This window comes from Halichoerus grypus, chromosome 4 (genome assembly GCF_964656455.1).
Source record: "Halichoerus grypus chromosome 4, mHalGry1.hap1.1, whole genome shotgun sequence".
Lineage (NCBI taxonomy): Eukaryota > Metazoa > Chordata > Mammalia > Carnivora > Phocidae > Halichoerus > Halichoerus grypus.
In genome coordinates, this window is record NC_135715.1 from 107,555,538 (window position 1) to 107,578,365 (window position 22,828).

At 35.2% G+C, this 22,828-nt stretch overlaps 1 protein-coding gene across 2 annotated transcripts in view; it reads right to left on the reverse strand.

Moving 5' to 3' along the window:
* The window catches only part of LRP1B (LDL receptor related protein 1B), a 1,832,840-nt gene that overhangs the window by 1,157,237 nt on the left and 652,775 nt on the right, over positions 1-22,828 (reverse strand). For both annotated transcript variants that reach the window (XR_013447098.1, XM_078070743.1), the window contains exon 3: positions 20,817-20,954. Coding sequence is in view for 1 of the 2 variants with exons in the window: in XM_078070743.1 (XP_077926869.1) it covers positions 20,817-20,954 (138 nt within the window). In the remaining variant the exon portion in view is untranslated. The remainder of the gene's footprint in view (positions 1-20,816; positions 20,955-22,828) is intronic.

Sequence of the window (22,828 nt, forward strand, 5' to 3'; positions counted from 1 at the left end):
TCAGTCAGTTAAGCATCTGACTTGATTTTGGCTCAGGTTATGATCTCAGGGTTGTGAGATCGAGCCCTAAGTTGGGCTCCACTCTGGGCGTGGAGTCTGCTCAAGATTCTCTACCTCCTCTCCCTCTGCCCCACCCTCATGCTCTCTCTCTCTCTCTCTCTCTTATAAAAAACACAACAACAACAAACAAGACATAGCATCGTTCTGTTATGGTTAGTGTACACAGTACATATCCAAAGCAAATGGCAGATGTAATTTTTTAAAGGTTAACTCAGTACAGTTTTCAAGAACTATAAAAGGAGAAAATCTAACTGCCTTTTGTGTCCCTAGCTCATGTCCAAATCTGAACTCATCATATTTTCTCTAACCTACTCTTCCTTCCATCTTGTTTAATTTTGTCATGATCTATATAATAACCCCTACCAGGCTCCTGAAATCATACTAGAATATTCCTTTTCTCTCACCTTACCTGAACTACTCACCAATTCAAATTATTCTCACTCTTAGCTAACTCCAGAATCCATTTGTGTTTTAAAAAAAAACCAAAAAAACAAAAAACTAAGCCCTAAGGCAAATCAATTTTTAGCCAATAATTGTTCCATGACACACTTACAGAGCAGCTGCCTTAACATTCAGACACACTAAGCTGATCACATATTTAAAAAGAACTTTTCTTGAATACAGAAAATAGTCATTTTAGAAAATTGGTCCTGTTTCACAAGGTTTCTCCTCATTGCCTTTCTTTGATGTGTCATATACAGGTTCATGTGTTAGTGGATACGTGTTTGAATTTCTCAGACTGAAAGATAATGTATTTGTACTTTCTTGCATAGTAACCTGCGGAGGGGCAATTGGCCTCAGGGCTATGGCTATTACCAGTGCACAATGCTGTCCAGAGTCCTAAGTCAGACAAAATGGCAGTCTAGCAGCACCCCGATTCAGAATGTCAGCTCCTGGTTAATAAAGCTGAGCTAAAGTTTGACTCACAGAACTGGGCAGGACTATGTTCAACACCCATGTAGCTGTAAGAGCTCCCAGGGAACCTACCAACAATCAATTTCCTCAGGGAGTAGTGTACAGTAAACAGATTACACCAGTGTCTTTAACCCTGGCTAAAATATATAGTTTATATTTATTTATTTTTGTATATTTATATTTAAATATATATTTATATGTAAATACGTGTTTATATATAGCGGAATATAAACATATCTATCTAATTGTAACATATAATTAATCATATATTATATATAATTTTACATATATGTTATATAAAATATAAAACATATTATATAAAATATAATAATATATATAAGTTTTATATATATCATATATATACATATATACTTATAAAATTGCAAATGACCTTGTAAAAAGATATACTGGCCCGTCTCTTAAATAAATTAGAAGCTCTGAGTACAAGGCTTGTGTATGGTGTAGCTATGCCTCCACATGGGTCCCTCTATGACTTGGTTAATGATAGAGAGTTAATAAATGTCTTACACTGAAATGTTGGTACAGGCAGATGTTCCCTAGCCTAACCCTGAAGCTGACTGCAATTTCTTCTGAATCTGATGAAGAAGCAAGGGCAAGGGCCTTCACTTTCATTCTCCACTTGAGTGCCAGGTAAACAGGATACTGTGTATGGAGGGAGGACAAAGGAGATGAAGAGGATTTGTGCAATCACAATGATAAAAATTCTGAAATACTAAGCTGTTCTATATTGCTCTCAGAATTGTAAAGCAGAGTAAACACTAAGATAAATGAATTTACTCTAAAACCTAATTCTTCTTAAATCTAGATGCTAAAATTTTGCATGGTGCTTTTCATGTTCTTCTTGCAAGTAACTGGCATTAGACTGCATTCTCTTCAGAAGGTTAAATATTTTCTTTTAAAAAATGGCCAATCTAATTATCATCCAAGGTAATCAATTTTCTATTATTGCAATCACCCATTAGAGTCTTTTAGATTTTTCTGATTACAAGCATTCTAAAAGAATCAAATGATTATAATAAAGCATTGCCCCCTTTTATGTAACAACTCATGCAAAGGATCAAAGGCAAAAGCATCTCTGATATATTTTAGAAAAAGCAAGAAGACCAATATACTTGAAGGAATAAGCAATTATGGGTTTGGGATAATCCCAGATGAACAATAAGGGGCCAGATTATATAGGATTTCACATGTCAATGGGAGACTTTAGACTTTATTTTGAATATAATGGGGAAATCCATAGATTAGGTTTTGAGTAAAACAGTGATATGTCCTGATAGGATCTGATACAGTTTTTTAAAAGGTCATCTAGTGACTTTGTTGAGAATAGAATATGATATGATGATGTTGGAGTATGGGAGACCAGTTATGTGGCTATTGCAATCATCCAGATACAAGATAATTATTAGATAGTACCAGTAGAGCTGGTAAAAAGTGATAGGATTTTGGATAGATTTAGAAGATAGAGCTAAAAATATATTTTGAAATGAATTCAATTTGGGGAATTAAAAAGAAGTCAGAACTTTCTCCAGTATTTTAGTGTGAGAAACTAGAAGACCGTCACCAACTGAGAAGGGAAAAGCTATATGTTTAATAGTTCTGAGGAGTGGAGAAGCCCTGGGCATGGGAGTATGAGATATCTATCAGAGATGTTGAGAAAACAGTTGGATGGAGAGGGGTTTTTTTGTTTGTTTGTTTGTTTTTTGTTTGTTTGTTTGTTTTAGAAGGAGGGGAGGGGAAAGGGCCAGAGGAAGAGGTGTGAGTAGCTGACATTGCGTAAAGAAATGCCCAGTTCAGAGCCCGAGGTGGGGCTTGATCTCACAACCCTGAGATCATGATCTGAGTCAAAATCAAGAGTCAGTCAGACACTTAACCCACTGAACCACTCAGGTGTCCCGGATGTAGATTTCTGGAGTTAGACAGTAATCTGGACTAGAAAAACAAATGGAAGTCATTGGCACATAGATGATATCAAAAGCCACGGGAATAAGTGAGATCACCAAGAGTATAAATTAAGTAAAGAAGAGAAAAAAGACCAAGGATTGAGGTTGCTTAAGAAGAAATAGAAGAATAGTAAAGGAGTAGAAAAGAAGTGACCAGTGAGCTAAGCAGAATACCAACAGATTGTGGTGGTGTCCTGAAAGGCAAGTGAATAATGTTTAATAAGGGAGAGAAAGTGATCAGCTATGTCAGAAATTACTGATAGAGAAATTAAGAGAAAATTTGTAAATTGAATGGGTATACCATTGCCGAGGTTATTGGTGAACTTGATGAGAGCAGTTTTAGTGGAGTGGTACAAAAGAAAGTCTGACTGTAGTATGTTTAATAGAGAATGAGAGTAGGAGAAATGGAAACAATAAATAGAAGAGAAAGAAATAGCACGGAGGTTTATTGTCATGGATTTTGAAAGTCAGCATGGTTGTTTGCTTTTTTAGCCAGGCTCAGTTGTACAAGTAAAGGAACAGAGTAGGTGGAGAGCTGGATTTAATTAAGGATGTGTTTTGGCCAGTTGAGTATGAGGTAGCAAGAGAACAGCCAAGGAGCTGATGTACTATGCAGTGAAGTGATTAAATAATAGACCACGGAATTGAAGAATAATAAAAAGGGAAGTGAACACATCAAGTGTGTCTAAACCTGTGATAATCTGGGAATACAAATGGAGCTAATGTTCTGGTAGATTATTGGAATGGAAGTACTAAAAGTCATAAGAAATAGTAAAGGTAGTGAGCTAGAAAGATTGGTGGTTGTGGTCAGAGACCTAAAAGTCAAGATGATGGAGGGCTTGCAAGGGTTATCAATAGCAAATTCTAGACTCGAGAGAATGGCAATTGGTGTGAGTAGCTGACATTGGGTAAAGAAATTGAGAGGCCAAGTTATTATAAATACTATCTAAAAGTATATTGAATTTTCCAGAATTAAGATAGAAGTAGTATTGGACAGACAGAGCTACAATGATTGAAAAAGAAGACAGAATGACCTGGACATCACATCATAATGTGATAATAGTGATGAAGAGTAGTGGATAAAATCGTCTAATGGCATGAGCTATATAAAGCTGAACATTTTTAGAGAGGGAGAGAGAATGCTCTGCTTCCAGCAATAAGGAGGAGGGAGGAAAATTACCCCCAAATTTACTACTTTATACCCAATGGTAGAATTGTTAGGGGAAAACAGTTTTCATTTGAGAGGTCTGCAGGGGAATCAGGGAGGGCCAGGAAGCTGATGAATTTTTGAGAGAAGAGGAACATGTAAAGGAATTCTGTAGATAGTGGACTGTGAGTTATACAGGGCACATTGAAAGACTGAGAAAGGAAGACAAAATAAGAACCTCTGCAATGATTACAGTTCTGTGGTGATGGACATAAGTGTGGGGAAAGACATAATAATATAGACACCAGTATAAGTATTGGTGGATTTAAGACAAAGAGAGGTGAAGGGAAGAAAGTGGTAGATTCCTGGCACTTCTACTTAATTCCTAATGAGTGGCATGAAAGGCACAGTGCGGGAGCTACAGATTCAGGCTCAAGACATTGATTGGAAATATTGGCAAAAACAACTCCATTTTTCCTGGACTTGAAGAAGTAAGAAGTTACCTGAGCCCATATGTCCTCATTTTTGTTAAAGATACTCAAAAGTAATATGGCCAATTGCAAATGAAAAAGACCTGAAAAGTACAACTTGGGAAACATTTCAATGGACTTTTTGATTATTTCATACCTAAAGATTAAAAAAAAAAGTGTGAATCAAAATAAACTTCAGTATATTCCTACCATGTTCCCTGTAAGTGATGGATATACTTAGAATTGATCATGGCAATATTCCTTTGGGGGAACTCAAGCTTCAGGGCCAATCGTGCTTTTCTATTAGTGCTCTAACTACATAGTTTATGATTATCTACTAATGAGTTGTTATCCACAAACAATTATGGGAACCCTTTAAGGGAAAAAAAAAAAAATCTGCATATTTCCAGAGCCCAACATAGTGACTGGCTTATACTGGATTTTCAGCAAATATTTATCTAATAGGTAAATAAAAGATTAAATAAAACGACCATATTTTTGAAGACTGATTCTATGAAAAACATGGAACTAACATAAGTATGCAAGAAAACATGTTTCTGAAGCACTGAAGTCGAAGAAGAAAGCTACCTTAAGTGATAACCGACCCATGAGACAGTCTTTGGGCATACTTTTGAATAAAAGAATTATTTTCATATAATGTCTTGCTTCTATGCCCTCCCCTCCCTTTTGGAAGACATGGTCCTCTAATTAAGTTACTTGTAATTTAAGGTGCAGCTTTCATGATCTGACCACAAAGGTGATATAAGGATATTGGAGTGGAGAATTCTTTGCCATCAGACAAAATAGTTGACATTGAGTCAATTTTGGATATTATTGGTTATTATATATAATATTGGATATTATTCTCTTTTGAACTATTTTTTTGTCTTTACCTAGTCCAGGTTCATCTACGACATGCGCACCATATAAATATGTTATATTCATTTCATACCATTGTCCTGCCCATTGGATATTAAATTCACTGAAACTTCATAGTCTCCAACACCAGTTCATCGAATTTCAAATCTCTTTTAATAAATTTGTATAATTCAGTTTTCCCCACAAAGCCTTCTCTCAGACATGTGATGTTTTGTCTTATTTGCTAGATCATCTGTCTGTCCATCCATCCATCCATCCATCTATCCATATTTCATTTGTAGTTCCTTGCCTATTCTATCCATTGTAATTGCATTAATGGCACTTAGTTTGCTCTATATTACTAAATTAGACTTCCACAGAGGTACTGTTAAAATAATTATAACTTAATTGTAATTACCCAAAGCTGAGTGTTTATTTGATCTTTATACACATTAGTTCAATTATAGCTTCATACCTAATCTTAGTTCAAATATATTCCCCTCCCATTATATAGTAAGAGCAGGAGAAAATACCCCGTCCTCCCCTTATGTTTCTCAAATAAAATGAGCCTTAACATATCAAGTTTGTGTTCCGTGCCTTGTTTATTGGTGACGAGTCTTACAAAGCCAACTATAAAATCACTTGTCCAATTGAAAAGTAAGCAAGCAACTGTAATTCAAAATATTAAGTTTTAATGGCTATTACAGCATAAAATATGATCCTAAACATCCACAGCAATGTGCATCTATGATGCAACTATATATTGTCATTTATTTCTAGAGAGTTAAGAAACCCATTTGACACAATTTTTTAGTTTTTACTTAGATTGGAATAGAGGTAAATAACAAGCTGTACTGACAAGATAGTAAGTGAACAACCTTTCTATGACCTCATAAAGATAATTGGACGACCCTTTAAGACTCAATATTAGTAAACTTACACTGAAAATCTTTGGGCATTTCTTGTTTAGATTAGTATTGGTCCTTTGTAGATACGTAGTACCTTGGTCGCATGCAATAAAACAAAACATCAAAAAAGTTACACCACCCAAGTCACTGAAATAAATGCTAGTTGCCTCTTCAAAAGAATTATTATATATTCCAGGTGTATCTGAATAGCAAAAAATCATTATAATTTAGTACATTGGAAATATTTATATTTGCTTTGGGAAATATTTCTCACAGAAACTATTACATACCCAAAACAAAAAAATGTCACTTGAAAATAGAAAAAGCTATTGAAGAAAAAGGGAAATATATATTGGTGAACTAAATCAACTTTAGGAGAAAAATCCAACAATCAAATAGAAAAAACTTTAGATTTCAACACAGATACTTTAGCCCAGAAACAAACAAAAACAGTCTTTGACAATAATAAAGGATGTCTCTGTATCTAGGTTTGTTTTGTTTTTTTTGTTGTTGTTGTTTAAGAGAGCTATTTCTTTCTTCCATAGTAATCATTTCTATTTGAGCAAAGAGTATAATAATATAGCAGCAATTTAAAAATCCAATCTATGTTTTTATATGTGTGCCTCAAGTTATTTTTTTTCGTCTGATTTTGGGGGCTCTGAAATCCAGTACAATGTATAAACTAAAAATACAGTAATTCCAATTTGGCAGATATTGCTGACTGCAATTCTAGAACATTTTTTTCTACTCCAGGTTCTTAAAAGACATAAACTGTTAATACCACAACAACCACACTGTCCTGGCTAGCTAACCCACAAAGCTCTTCCTAACACAGAGTGGCTAGCTGGAAGTGACCTTTAGTTTCATCCCAGGAAGTTCTCCAGCTCCTCCCTTGCCCATTCAGAAGGGAAGCATACCACACATGAATGTGGATTTACCTATTATTAAAATGAAGAGGAAGGGATTAATGACCTATGTGCATAGGGAATTTGGTACAATCACCAACATTTTCCGGTCTGACTTTGATTCCTCTCAGCACATAGAATTCTTCATCTTGCTCTTCTCTTAGACATTCAGAATTTTAATTTTAGAACTTTAATGGGTATCACGTGATACTATACTATATTCATACTCCCACCATTTCTCTTCTCTTCTCTTCTCTCTCATATATATATATATGTATATATATATATACAATGTGTTGTTTTTATTGAGATTTTGTTACAATACGCTTCAGTGCCTACATAATGCCTACTTACTTTCTAGGACCATGTGGTAGAAATGGCTTTATGAATCGGGATCTCATAGATATGAATTTATTTGGGAGTATAAGAAATGGCAGAGGTAATCACCTGATGGGATTTGGAATTCAAAAAAAATAAAAAACAGAAAGAAAGAAAATTAAAGGATCCTTCAAAATAAAACAACAGTCAACAGCAGTAAAATATTTGGGATGTATTTGTTTGGTTGGAAACAATTGATAGTCTTAGGGAAGCAAAACAAAACATAAAAACAACAGGAAATTTACCATCAGAGAGGGAATAACACACACAAAGCAGCTTAACATGATTTGGCATTCTCAAAATATTAAATTAAACAACATTTATACATGATGACAGACCACATGGTAAAAATAAATTATGAAATAGGGTTGGCTGACCACAGATATGAAATAATAGCAAAGATTTTGAAATTCTGATAGTTTTTTAAAAGTCTCAAGTTTAAGCCCAATTTTGAAGGAATAAAAATGTAAAGTAAAGGCTGAAAAAATACGAGATATGGGGCAGAGAGTGAGGGTAGTAACAGAGGGAAAGGGAAGGAACGGGAAGAAAAGGGAAGAAGAAAATGAGCGAGAATGGGAAGGAGGGGAGAAGAGAGAGAGTGTCCTTCTCTTGGAAACCAAATTTATCTGGGGTTTTTCTCAGGCAGCAGCCAGCCCTGACTGGCTCCCCAGGAACTCCCCTCCACGGCCATTCAGTCTGGTATTTGGGAACTCTTTGCTGTACTGTAACAGCCTGACCCTTCTCTTACCACTTCCCAGGTGTACTGAATATTCTTATTCATTTATACAATTTTATACCTGGAGGGAATTGTACAGATATTGCCTGAACATCTCATTTCACGGTTTTTCCAAAACTACAGAGCCAGTTAATGACCAGCTCTCTGTCCTTTAGAATCTTCCCATAAGTTTCATCAAACATAGTACAACTGCAACCCCTATGTGGTGAGCAGTCAACTCTCTGATTGCTCTATTAAAGCACATATAGCATAAACTAGTTGCTACCAAATATCCATTAGCCCTTTCTTCCATTTATTGAAGCAGTGTTTGTACAGTTGAAAAACTACATCTCCCAGCCTTTCATCCAAATAAGGATGGTTGTGTGTTAAAATTCTGGCTAATGGCATAGAGATAGAAATTTCGGTGTTAGGCTTCTGTAAAGTCCTTTAAGACAGAGTTTGACTTGCTTGGTAGGGATATTTTATTCTTCTTCCTTCCTCATGGCATGGCAATGTGATATTTGGAGTTGCAGTGGCCATCTATGGCCACTAGCCTACCTTGAGGGTAGAAGGCAGTTGAGAAGGATGGTAGAAGAGAAACACGGGAGCCTGGAACAGAGATCATGTCATGAAATCGCCTTCCCTGCCATGGAACATCTATCTATCTCTGCACATTTTTTTCACAAGATTTTTTTTTTTTTTTTAAGATCCCTATTATTCATAGCCAAAGACAATTCCTAATGGATGCAACATGAGTGAACAAGGCAATGTTAAGGTATAAAAAAACAAAGAATAATCACAGGCATCAGAAGCTCTGACAGTCAATTATAGGGAATACTAGTCACTTAAACTGTATCTGCATTGGTTGGGGGGGGGCAGTCTATAACTTCAGAAATTTTGAAAATTTAAAACTATCTGGAGAGGTGCAAGAAAAACATGATTAACCTATAGGAATATGTTGGAGGGAAAAGACTAAAAATTGAGAGGGCATGGAGAATTTTATAATACAATATGCAAGCATTTATTCAGAGTACAAATTGCTAAGCATTAATTGTGTTACTAAAAATGGCTGTTAGAATGTCTCTTCCTGGAGGCCTTCCAAATTTGGTAGATAGCAATCTGTCTAGGCAAGTTTGGGTTCAGTCCAGCCTAAAGGCAGATGGATGGACTGGATGACCTCTGAAAATCCCTTCTGTCCCTATTGTCTTCCAGGTCTGCTTCACACTAAGAGAAAGTTATTGCTGCTTCTCTATTTGTAGTTATAGTCATAGAGCAGACCTTTGCTTCCCTCGGCATATTGGAGATATCTCTAGTAAATATGGAGAAACAAAACTGAAAGGAGCAAATCACATTAGGTAAAATGCAGGAGTGAATCTTCCTGATGAATAGCACATTGTTTGTTTGAGGCCAATAATTCCAGCATACTGTGTAGTATACTTCACCCCATGAGTTACTCTACAGAAGTCCCATACACTTTTTCACTTAATCACTGTTTCCTGCACCTTTGTGTTCCCTGCCCTATGGACTGAGTCCTTGCAGTGAAGTGACTGAGATAGAAGTTAAATACAAGTTTCGTTAGATGTTTCCAATCTATTAGGGATATAAGATGTATACACAGGAAGAAAACCAAGGCGCATTTGCATTGAAAAATTCACCTCAGCAGATAAGTAACACTGTGTTAGGCAAAATTACTAGGCTTTGACCCTCTAAACATATTTCTCTCAGTTCTGCACATTTGCTTTGCATAATGAGTTTAAATGGGTAGGGTAAAAACCTAACTTATTGAAAACGAACTCGAAGTCATTTGTGAGTAGGATGGAGCACCCACAGTAAGAACTTGACTGGAAACATCCCCTTATCTTGGTTTTGAAAACAAGAACAAATGAAAAAAAAAAACAAAAAACCACAGGTGAAAGGCATAAGAATATGTATGTTTTAATTTCCTGAAATAATCAATTCAGCTAGATATCCAATAGTTGTAGGCTAGGAAAATCTAACAGAATACTTACACACAAATATTTTTCTATATGCATTAAGATACAATAAATAGTATATATAATTTTTATGTAATAAATATTTAGATATTCCATATAAACTAAAAAGCAATTTATATTATACCTTTTAATATTTTTCTCCAAACTTCTTTGAAAACTCTTACTATTTAATTGACCTAACTAAAAATTAGGCAATTCAGACTCTTAGTGCTTCTGCTCTGAGAATATTGGGTAGTTCTTTAAGCCATTTGTTGAACTGCATAGATGTTTTTCTTGGCACTCTTAGTTTTGTACCTGTAGATTGAATGAGAACATGCCACATGTTTCAGCTAATGGAACTGAAAAGTGCTCTTTAGACGTGCCCTTCCCATTCTCCTTTTTATCTGATACTCAAGCCTTGGCTCACAGTCACACTGACCTAATTCAGAAGACACTCTGGGAGCACACTGATCTCACTTTGGTTGGCGTCCTATGGCTTTTACAACCACAGTGGATTGTCTGGGACTGATTCTACAATCCTATTTAGCATACAGAGGTCAATAGTCAATTTCATGCTTTCTCTAAATCACAAACCTAATGGGGAGCTAGAATGCAAATTCTCAGCTAACAGAAATAAATCTAGGTGGTGTGTTTTTCTTCAGAAATTAATCTTTAATGTGTTTCTTGTGTCTGAACACAAATATGCAAGTATATGTAGAAAGCTTAGGAGAAACTAAAATACATATGCATATTTCTCTATGTCTCCACATGAACGAAAAACAAATCAGTATTTGATTTGATTATGAAGGGACTGATTATGGAAAGCTCAGAAGTCACCAGTCTTTTTTTTTTTTTTTTTAAGATTTTATTTATTTATTTGACACAAAGAGAGAGAGAGAGCACAAGCAAGGGGAGCGACAGGCTGAGGGAAAGGGAGAAGCAGGCTCCCCATTGAGCAGGGAGAGCCCGATGCAGGGCTTGATCCCAGGACCCTGGGATCATGACCTGAGCCGAAGGCAGACGCTTAACCGACTGAGCCACCCAGGCACCCAGAAGTCACTAGTCTTACAGCTATCTTGTTTTTTCTGAATTATATTTAATATATTGAAATATTCAGTTATGATGGCATTGTAACACATGTGTCCAATGGAATAGGATTCACTGTATAAGTGATAACAGTGGAGAGAAAAAGCCGCAGAAACAGTATTTTTCTGCAATTTTGAACAGATTAGAAATTCAGAATTGAAAACATTGACTGAAGGAGTAAAAATCTCTTATCTTCTTCTATACAACTCTGTAAAACTTCCTAGAATTCCAGATCAGACTTAATAAATCTCAAATCTTCTAATTATTTATTGGTTATTTATTGAAACAGCATTGGATTTTTCTCTAATGTAGGCTTTTCCTTCAAAATTTAAACTCTGTCTATTGAATGACTTTAAGAAGTCTCTCATTTTTCCTTCCAGATCCCATTATGAAAGTCGATTCCTAGTTTTGTTTTGTTTTGTTTTTTAACTTCTTATTGTAGCTAGTGCAAACCTACTTTGAAGAGTTAAAATGAACTTCTCCATTTCCTTTCTACATCCCTCATCAAATGAAAGCACTAATTTTTCTCAAGGGGATAAAGTTAATAGTTAGATTGAGACATTCAATTCTGCAAGCTTGTTATATAGTTTTTTAGCTTGTGGTTCACTCAGCACATTTTTTTTTTCCTGTTCAATCAATTAATAAAACTGACAGGGAACATATAGTTAGCTCAAAAATGTTTTTCAGTTGATTTTCTACAAGCCATCTTGCTCTTTTAAGAACGGGTCAGAAAGGATGCTGAAGCATAACAATTTTATGCATTTCTCTGAGTTGATATGTTAAGGCTCAGTAGTCAAAACTGGCGAACAAAAACTCAAGGTCACAGTGTTTAAACCTTGCTCTCACACTGCTTTTCTGTGTGACTCCTGGGGATGCCAGTCAACTTCAGCTACCTGCTTTAATTCCTTACTTTGTAAAGTATCAAGCTGCTTGTGTCAAAAACTAAATAATGAATTACAGGGGATTTGGCCTCACATTTGAGGTTGAGTAGAGAGCTGAGGGACAGTTTGTTATAATTCATACTTTTGAGTAATATTGGAACCGTCATACATTTCCCAAAGTTAAGATACAAGAGGGCAAAACTTAGGCATCAACTAAGGTGCTACTTTAGTGGTTGCTAAAGATAGGCTTCTAGTTGCTTAAAATAGTAAATACACATTCCAAATTCCTAACTTTCATCTGAAAAGGAGTTCACTTAAAATGGATTCCTTGTCATCTGTTTTGACTTCTACTCACATGAAAGTGATACATTAAAGAATAACACATACCTGCCTTGATTGGGGAGCTGGTCAATGTAAACAGACATGACTGTTTTGCTCAAAGTTTTATGATTATAATAATGTACATTTTAACTTTCTAAGAATAAATCACAGAACCTGCTACATATATGCAACAATTCTAATCTTCCTTAATAGTAAATTATATACCACCCTTATAATACTGAGAATACATCCTAGAATCATCTTCCACTCTCTTTCTCTTTACAGCTTTATACAATGCATTTTAAGTAGGTCATATTGCATCCTTATTCTAATGCAACCACTCCAGGTCTAATATCAAGTGTTTTTTTCAGCCTCAAACTCATCCGTCTCCACTTAGAACCCTATGCATCAACCTTACCAAAGAACTTAGGAGTTCTCTTGAGCGTACAATGTTTTCTTAGACACCTGTGTTTCTGTACACATAGTTCCCTCCTTTTGAAGTGTTCTTCTCTCATCTGCCTACCAAACTCTTAGAGTGAGACATGTGTCAACCATCAGCTTTCTTGGGGAATTTTCTTGCATCCCCTCCAGCAGAATTAGATGTCTTCATTTTATTCTTCCTCAGCAATTTTTACATACTTCCATTATGACATGTGAATTCCATGGAGGAAGAAAATAGGATTTTCTACATCCCCAGTGTTTTAGGTACATGTTTAAAATACTCTCAGCACTCAGTAAAAGTTTACTGAAGTGAATTAATAAATTGAATACTGGGAAAACTTTACTGTGTTTCTTTTGGTACATTTTCAAAAGTTCATTTTGGCCTCATACCCATTATTCTTTCTTACAAACTATTCTCTGTTTTCCATCATATCAGGAAGAGAACTGTGAGGGAGAGATCCAGATAAATGAGTCCCAGTGTCCATGAATATTCATGTAAATTAACAATTCCAAAATTAGTGGAACTATTAACAAGTTTCTTCTGTTGGAGATATTACTGGGGGTACAGTTGGGGAAGCTAAGTTCTCTGGCTTTTTGTGGTTTTGCACAGTCCTTCTATGTAAGAGGTTGGTATGTTTTAGGCACAAGCATCATAGGAGTTGTTTCAAATCAAGTAGTCAATCTCTATATCAAAGCAATTGCTACTTCTTCTACAGATGTTAAGCAAACAGAATAAATATTCTACTGGGGTGTAAGTTGTGCATTCGTATTTTTGACTTACATCTATTTAAAACCAAAATCAACTAGAAATAGAATATAATTCAGCAGCAATTAAAGGTCCATAACGCACCAGGATTCTTACCACAGGAAAGACTGGATCAAAAAATATGGATGTCATATAAGTTAGTTTTAAACCACTGTTTGCCAAGAAGAAAGATATAGAATCTGAGATGTTTTAATACAGAATATCTTTTTTTTTTTTAAGTTAGATCCTTCAGTGTTTGGTCATTTTTAAGCTACTAGTATGCTTATATGACATTTTTTTATATTGCAAAATCTATTTTCCAGTTATTCTTAAAAAATAATTCTGTTTGGGGCCAGAGAACACTAATTAGTATATATTAACATTAATCAAAGACGTAAATCCACTACAAAAAGATTCACCTCCAACAAACAATGAACTACTTTAGATTATCTTTTCACATGCTGGGCTATGATACAGGGCCAAATTAGTTATCCACTTCCCATAGGCAATCAGTTAGCTGTCTGTAGAAGTCAACATATTCAAACAAACAACTGAAATTTGAATTCCAAGTCTCTTGAGCAGGATTAGTTTAGCAATCACTTCTAACAAATCAGTGTTAAGAAGTCAGATATCTGTGCAACAACATATTTCTAATTAAACAGAATTTCTAAGTCTTAGACTCTGGAAAATGAATATGCACACTTATATGCACATACATATGTGAACATATGCCTCTGTGTGTGTATATATGCATATGCACGCACACATATACACATACATATATTTAGAATAGTCTTCAAGTACACTCTCCTAATTTTCACAGATGTCATTTGTCAATGTAAACAACGTCTGTGATAACCTTGCAAAAGGATGAGACTCTTGTAGAAGACCTACTCTTCCTAAGAATTGTTGCTTCGCTTCTAAAAAGCATTATTTTGGCCCTGAAATCAACCAGTGGTAAGGGTCACTAAACTAACTCAATTACTGAAGCTAATCGCTTTGAGAGAAAATGCTTACGCTTGAGATAAATTTGAGACTACCCAATCACCTTAGCACAACTCAAGACAAAGAAAAGAACATAGCAGATCTACTTTTAAGGTGTAGGAACTTCAAAAATCAAAAGCGGTCTGAGCACACAAACCCAGGTCCTCTTGGGTAATTACAGCTGTTTGTTTTCTAGCTCTTGGCTTATGGATGTTTCAAGTGACTTGAAAACACTGGCGAAGTTTCTTCCTCTCCATGTGCTTTAAGCTTTGTGTTGAGGAAAGATACACTTCCGCTAACATTGCTTACAGTTGTACCTCTTCTCCATACCTTTGCTTTTGGATTCTGCATACTGAAATTCCCTTCTCTAGCATGGTAAGCTCATTTTAATTTAGAAAAGAGATTGGCAATATTTTTCAATGGGAACTTTTAAAATGGAAATAGGACAAGATTCATTGATACAATAAAGTGAAAGTAAAAACAATAAAGTGCTCCAAATTTGTCTTTTTCATCAGTTTCACTAACCTCTTTTTTTCCTTCCTTCCTTCCTGGCAGCTACACAAGCTAATCTTGTGTGCATCTGAAATCAGGCTTCTACTGACTAACAAAACATCACCACAAGATAAAATATTTCTTTTCTGAAAGAATGAAAACAGGAGTCCTGAACATTTGAGCTCAAGATTAATTCTTAGTACTTTATTTTTTTTAAATTCTTAGTACTTTAAATTAAATTTACTACATTTAATGTTCTGAAATCAATTATTGCATCGAATTAATTGATCTGGATTAATTTCTGAATATTTGGAATATATATGAGATTTATTTATTTATTTTATTTTTTTTAAAGATTTTATTTATTTATTTGACAGAGAGAGACAGCAAGAGAGAGAACACAGCAGGGGGAGTGGGAGAGGGAGAAGCAGGCTTCCTGCGGAGCAGGGAGCCCATTGCGGGGCTCAATCCCAGGACCCTGGGATCATGACCTGAGCCAAAAGCAGACGCTTAACGACTGAGCCACCCAGGCGCCCCTATATATGAGATTTAAACAGAAGTTTTAAGGATTACTAATTTTCCTGTGGTGAGTCACCACAGATAATAGTTTGCCATTTTCATTCAGTTCATTTTGTGAAAGCTCTGATTTGTAAATTATTTCCAGGATTTTTTAGCACTTTCTTCTAAGACTTTATTTTTACGAATAGTAATATAAAAGAAAAAAAGCCACGTAAATTTTTAAATATAAATCAGTATCTAAAATACATTAGAATAGGGGCTCCTAGGTGGCTCAGATGTTTAAGCATCTGCCTTCAGCTCAGGTCATGATCCCAGGGTTCTGGGATCAAGCCCCACATCGGGCTCCTGGCTCAGAAGGAAGCTTGTTTCTCCTTTTCCCTCTGCCGCTCCCCCTGCTCATGCTCTCTCTCTCTCTCTCTGTATCTCTGTGTCAAATAAATAAATAAAATCTTAAAAAAAAAAAATTAAAATACATTAGAATACATACATTAGAGTTACTGGAATCTAAAATAAATACATTAGAATAGATTGTGAGTAGGTGGAGAAAATTCTAATTGCACATGTTAAGAAAATCATATTCCAACTGGTAAGTAAAGTAAAAAAATCAAATAGAATTTTAAGAATTCTGAATATGCATTATTCAAGGAGTTAGGTGATATATAAGAGAATCTTATTCTTGTTTGGGTTCCAAATCAAATACACCAATTAACATATTATACACTCAGAATTATGTAGGAAGAGGTTCAGAATACAAGAGAGCAATCAGAAAAGAACAGTATGTTTGTTTGTGTGTGCATATTTGTATGTTTGGGTGGTGAGCTTTTCAGATGTCAGAGATTTTCATTCCCTAATCAGTTTTAATAAACTCTTCACACACTTTATCTCTTCAAATTTAAAAGGACATTGGGATGTTTGCTGGAAAACAATCACGTAGATTACATAATCATGTTTTCTTGAGACACAGAAGACAGAATCTTTTTGCACTAACATGAAGGGTTTCCATATTCTTTTTTTTTACATTTTTTAAAAATTTTATTATGTTATGTTAATCACCGTACATAACGGTTTGATGTAGTGTTCCATGATTCATTGTTTGCATATAACACCCAGTGCTCCATGCAATACGTGCCCTCTTTAATACCCATCACCAGGAGAACCCCCACCCCCACCCCTCCCCTCTAGAAACCTCAGTTTGTTTTTTATTTTTTTATTTATTTTAATTTTATTTTATTATGCTATGTTAATCACCATACATTACATCATTAGTTTTTGATGTAGTGTTCCATGATTCATTGTTTGTGTATAACACCCAGTGCTCCATTCAATACGTGCCCTCCTTAATACCCATCACCAGGCTAACCCATCCCCCCACCCTCTCCCCTCTAGAGCCCTCAGTTTGTTTCTCAGAGTCCATAGTCTCTCATGGTTCGTCTCCCACTCCGATTTCCCCCCCTTCATTCTTCCCCTCCTGCTATCTTTTTTTTTTTCTTTTCTTAACATATATTGCATTATTTGTTTCAGAGGTAATAGCGGAAAAGCAGACAGTGTCACAGAAACTGTTGTTCCCTTGTACACTGAAGTGTTTGGTTATTTTGCACGGCAAATGTACTCTAACCAGGATCGTGAATTTAAAAAAGAGGCTTTTCTTGTTCACAGCCACTTCAAATGTTAACATAATGAATTACCTCAAGAATACCAAATTTTATTTTATTTTTTTATTTTTTTTAAAGATTTTATTTATTTGACAGAGAGAGACACAGCGAGAGAGGGAACACAAGCAGGGGGAGCGGGAGAGGGAGAAGCAGGCTTCCCGCGGAGCAAGGAGCCTGATGCGGGGCTCGATCCCAGGACCCTGGGATCATGACCTGAGCTGAAGGCAGACGCTTAACGACTGAGCCACCCAGGCGCCCCAAGAATACCAAATTTTAAAATAGTGTTTTGATACAGTTCAGTCAATCTGGTATCTATTAGTTGAATTTGTTCACTTCTTGCATGGCTGTGAGGATCTTATGAAAATATCCTGTACTGAGAAGCCTTGTACTGTGTAGAATGTGTTTTTATTGCTCATGCAATTTAGATATAGTGATATTATTACCAATATGAAATATTATGTAGGAAGAGATGAAGTTTTCTAAAATATAATGTGGTGATTTTGAACATTCTCATTGTAAAATTTTTACAAGCACATTCCTATATATAAGTACACTCATATATAAAAATCCATTTTTCTTTCTTCAAATGGAGCTAAATTATGGAGATTAAAATATCAGTGTTATAGAAAATCATTAATAATAGATATCTTTTCATTACCCTCACCAGGAAGAAATTGATTTTTTTTCTAGGGAACATTCAGAAAACAGTTCAGTTGATACAAAATCATTCCCAAGGCCATAATATTACCTCCAAAATGTTAAACTTTTCTTCTTATCAATTTTCATAAAGGATACAAATATACCACCAAATGTACTTTGGATCCTTTATTAGAAAGAAAAAAAAAAAGAAGACATAAGCATCTTTGAATCATGTCTTTGGCTTCACATATAATTACTTAAATTGGAGTATGTGCTTAGAACACAACAAAAAGAGAAATGGATTTAGACAGAGAAAGTGATTCAGGAAGAATTGCTCTACAAGAGAAAAGCATCTCTAAAAATCAATGCAATGTTTGAATTAATCTGGTTTCTTTCTTTATTATATGTCTATAGATGAGAAAGTTCTTTAGAAACTTGACAGGCTGGTGCCTAATTAACTCATCAGAAAACAGTTTTTCACTGGATGTGACATAAAATTAGGAGAAAGGTTGAAGATACACCCTCTAGTAAGGTCAACAGCAAGCACAGATTCAAAGGTGAATAGCAAACATAGATCCAAATAAACTTCTTGTTATTTCTAAGTCCCCCTCAGATCACAATAAATTCCTTAGGCATTTTAAAACACTTCATTTGGTGAAATTTAGAAATATTTAAAAGGCTAAAATTGTGCAGTCAGCCTCCTACTCAAAAAAGAAAAGAAAATGTTTGTCACTAGTGACAAAAATACGAAAGTTGGAACAGTTAGAAACCTGAATTAGAGCAGGAAAAAAGATAGAAGCATAAACAATTATACACTCTAAATGTATCTCAGTCTGAAGTATTCACTGAGCTTTTCAAAGATCAAGATAAATTTAATACCATTTTATTTTTATTCCAATACTTTGGATTTATATGAATCCCTTGGTTTACTATTAACATATTCCTTCAACTATTAGATCACAACTCTAAATTTTACTAGAGAACTCAGATATATTTTCATATGATTCACAGCACTGAAATATGTTTGAGACATTCTAATTTGTGTAACCACTTCTGAGGAAGTATTTGGCAATGTGATGATTTCACTCTTTTAGAAGCTCAGTCACACGTCTATCCAAAAGTTTTTTTTTTTTCTTAATGTAATAAGAAGCCTGAATTATAACTGATGTGGATAGAATTAGGCTCTAGAAAATATAATTAATTTCTGAAAAAAAATTAAACTCTTTGACTCCTATCACTTCATAATTCCATACTTTACTTTTTTCTGTTAATATCCTTCCTTTAAATATCCAATTATACAAAAAGAATGCATGTCAAAGGTCTTTAAATAAAAAATATCTTATTAGTTATTATTACACATGTGTTCATAACTAAAACTGAGAATCTTCTGGCTCCTTCTGTGACCCTGCCAGAATTCGGGCTAAGAAACGAAACTCAGCCAAAGAAGGAAGACCTTTAACTTCTCAGTCTGAACCTGTCCACAGAGCCAGAGTAATTCCCTTCTGAAAGAAGGAAGAGACCCTGTGACCTAGATAATCTATGGTCTCTCAACAGTCTTACCACCTTGGACTACCTAAGATTGACTCTTTTTTGCAGTGTATCTCTCCATCTCTGGTATTGAATCCAGTTACTTCATTCAGTCCAGTGGTAGGCAATTGGAAGCCAGTAAGCCCTGACAGGAATACAGGCAGGTTTTGTTTGGCCTGTACATTTTTGGTCACACAATGCTTTAAAAATGAGTAGCTGATGTTGAACAATGTAAACACATACAGATACGGAGCTCTTCCTGAAAAACTGGAACTTTTGGTAACCTACGACCTTTTTGCACATGGCAGCAATTAGTTTGTGTGACTCTGGTCAGAGACCAGACATGCATCTCCAGTTTTCTATAGCTCTTTCTATTCCTTATTGTCTTACTGACCTCAGCACAAAGGATAGGTTACTTACTCTTTAACTGCTCAGCTTCAATAAATATCCTTTGTATTATACTCAGCTGGTGGGAATTTGACTGAGAGACTTTTGATTCAGTGGTTTCATTCTGGGCTTCATCCTGGAGCCAAATTTACTTGACTGATACCTTGACTCTGTTTCCAGATTTGGATCCTTACCTCAATGCTCAACTTTTTTTTTGGTTTCACATTTCATTTCCTCTCTCCAACCAGTTTTATTAGAATGTGTCAATTCTGGTTAACTTTTTGTTAACTTTTAGATTTTAATTATTTCTCCCTCCCATCATTAATATATAGGTAAAATCAGGACCACTGTAGAACATAGGTGTTGATTTTTTAAAAAGAAAGAAAATTATAAGAAAGTAGGTACAACTTCATGGAAGTAACATTAAAGAAAAATTCCTGTGAATACATCATACTAAAATATTTGGCTGCAGAGGTTTTACTTCAATTACTCTTTGTTAAAGCAAAGGTTCAGAGAAATAAACTTATGACACTGTACGGTATTAATCTCCTGTGACAAAGTCTTCTCATTTGTCTTTTCCTCAAAGTACTATTTTCTATGAAATATGTAATTGTTTCAGAGTCCAGCGTCAAAGTCCAAATGTATTTCTTTTTCTAATGGCATTTTTCAATAAAGCACAACAGTTACAGGTTTGAAATGCATATTGAGTGTTTCTGGCAATGAAATTCTTGCTTTCTCAAAAACTGATATGGTTATGGTTGAAAGAAAAGGCAGGTTATAGGTTCTTTTTGAATTTCACTAAACTATGAAAAATTTAATAGTGTGGTTGCATTGTTCCACAAACAGACTCACCCTGACAATGCAGTCCTTCATCATACCCATCTGAGCAGTCCAAGACACCGTTGCACAGTTGGGATAAATGAATACATTTGTTGGCACCAAGGCAAGCAATGTGATTCAAGGGGCACTTGAGTTCTATCTCTTCAGGACCTGAAAAAAATGTAAAAATGGGTTAGTTTGGCTTTTAATACTAAAAACATTAAGCCCAAGAAATTACTAGCCTTAATTTACAAGACAAAACTATAGAAAATAACTACCAGAGGGCAGCTCTGACTCTCAGGGATGTCCAAATCAGCCTATGTGATTAAAAACCTAATTTTTAAAGCTGCATAGGATATAAAATAGTATTTTTTTTCAAATAATACATTAAAGACATAAATATTCTTTTCAAACTTTAGGTGGCATAGACTTAAAATCTGAGGGTTGGTTTGAGTCATTGATCTACCTCTTATCTCTAGATTAAGTGGGCAAGGGGCCAGGTACTTAAACCCTGTACGTCTCAATTTTCTCAACTGTGAAATATGGTGAGTGGAAACTCCTTGGCACAGCTCTTGTTAGAATTTAATCAGGTAACATGAGCAAAAAGATTTTAGTGGAATTTAAATGAAGTTGTATCAATCTAAAAATTATTTCATTTTTAATCCGTTCTTTATTAAGAAATGCTAGTTATATACTTATTTATACATGGATTTTTTTTGTTTTTTAAAAAATCTTTACTGAGCAATTATAATACAAGAAAATTTACTAAGGAGTGGGGAGGCAATGATGAACAGAGCATACTCATTGAGTTCTGCTGATAATAATAGTATATTATATGATCACCCTTTGTGTTTTAAAGATGTACTTAGGTTGGAATACCAAGTCTCTTCTTGAAGCTCACCAGTTCCAAATTGTCATCCAACATCCAAATTGTACACTGCTATATCTAAAGTTCAGGTTGCCTATTCCCATACCCTATCTAGACTTTTCTGATAGGCACTCTCCAAATTCCCCATGTGGTGATTCTTAAACTTGCCCAGCTTTCCTAAATCCAGAGTGCAGTCACGACATATGACTACAATCTCATGTTAATCTGACACTGATTATTACAGGAGCCCAGATTCTATAGTCAGGCACACTTAGAATTTGATCACAGCTATGTTAATACCCATGGGACATTAATTTATTAAATCAACTAAGCATTAATTTTCTCATGTGTAAATAAAACTATCAACTGAGTTTACCTTGTAGGCTTGTTGTGAATGTCAAAAGTTATTGATGGCAAAGCACTGAGCCTTGTGAGCTTTTTTGTGACATGTGGGCTTAGAATAGGAATTCAACAGGTGTTAATCATGTAAATAAATGCAGCAGAGTGAAGATGTTAACAGGCCCTGGAGCCAGATTCTTGGTCCCGTAACTTATGAACAGTAAGTTGAACAAATTATGTACCTTTTCTGTGCTTCACCAGGTTGTTGTAGGGATTATATCAAAAGCTTTTAACATCTTTCCCAGCAAACACTAGTGTATGTTGTTTGTTTGTTTTTAAGATTTTATTTATTTGAGAGAGAGAGAAAGAGCAAGCAAGAAAGAGCACATGTAGGGTGAACGAGCAGACTCCCCGCCGAGCAGGGAGCCCGATGCGGGGCTCAATCCCAGGACTCCGGGATCATGACCTGAGCCAAGGCAGAAGAAGCTTAACCAACTGAGCCACCCAGGTGCCCTTGCCTTTTCATAAATACTTAAATCACATAATTTCCTTTTATATCGCAAGCCTCCTCCCCCCAAAAAAGCCAGACTTGCAAAAGTAAGATATGTTTTGAAATATTTTCTCAAAATGAATGATAGGTATATGTGATTTTGTTTGATGCTAAAACAGCTTTCAACATTTTGTATTTGGGGGATGTAAATAGTTATGATATAGCTTCACTAGATGAAGTATTGACTAATCGGTTTCCTGGTATTTTTTTTCTTGTATATTTATACAATTACTGACATACAAGGCTATTAGTTTTGTCTAATATCCATCACTCAAATGAACAACTCAT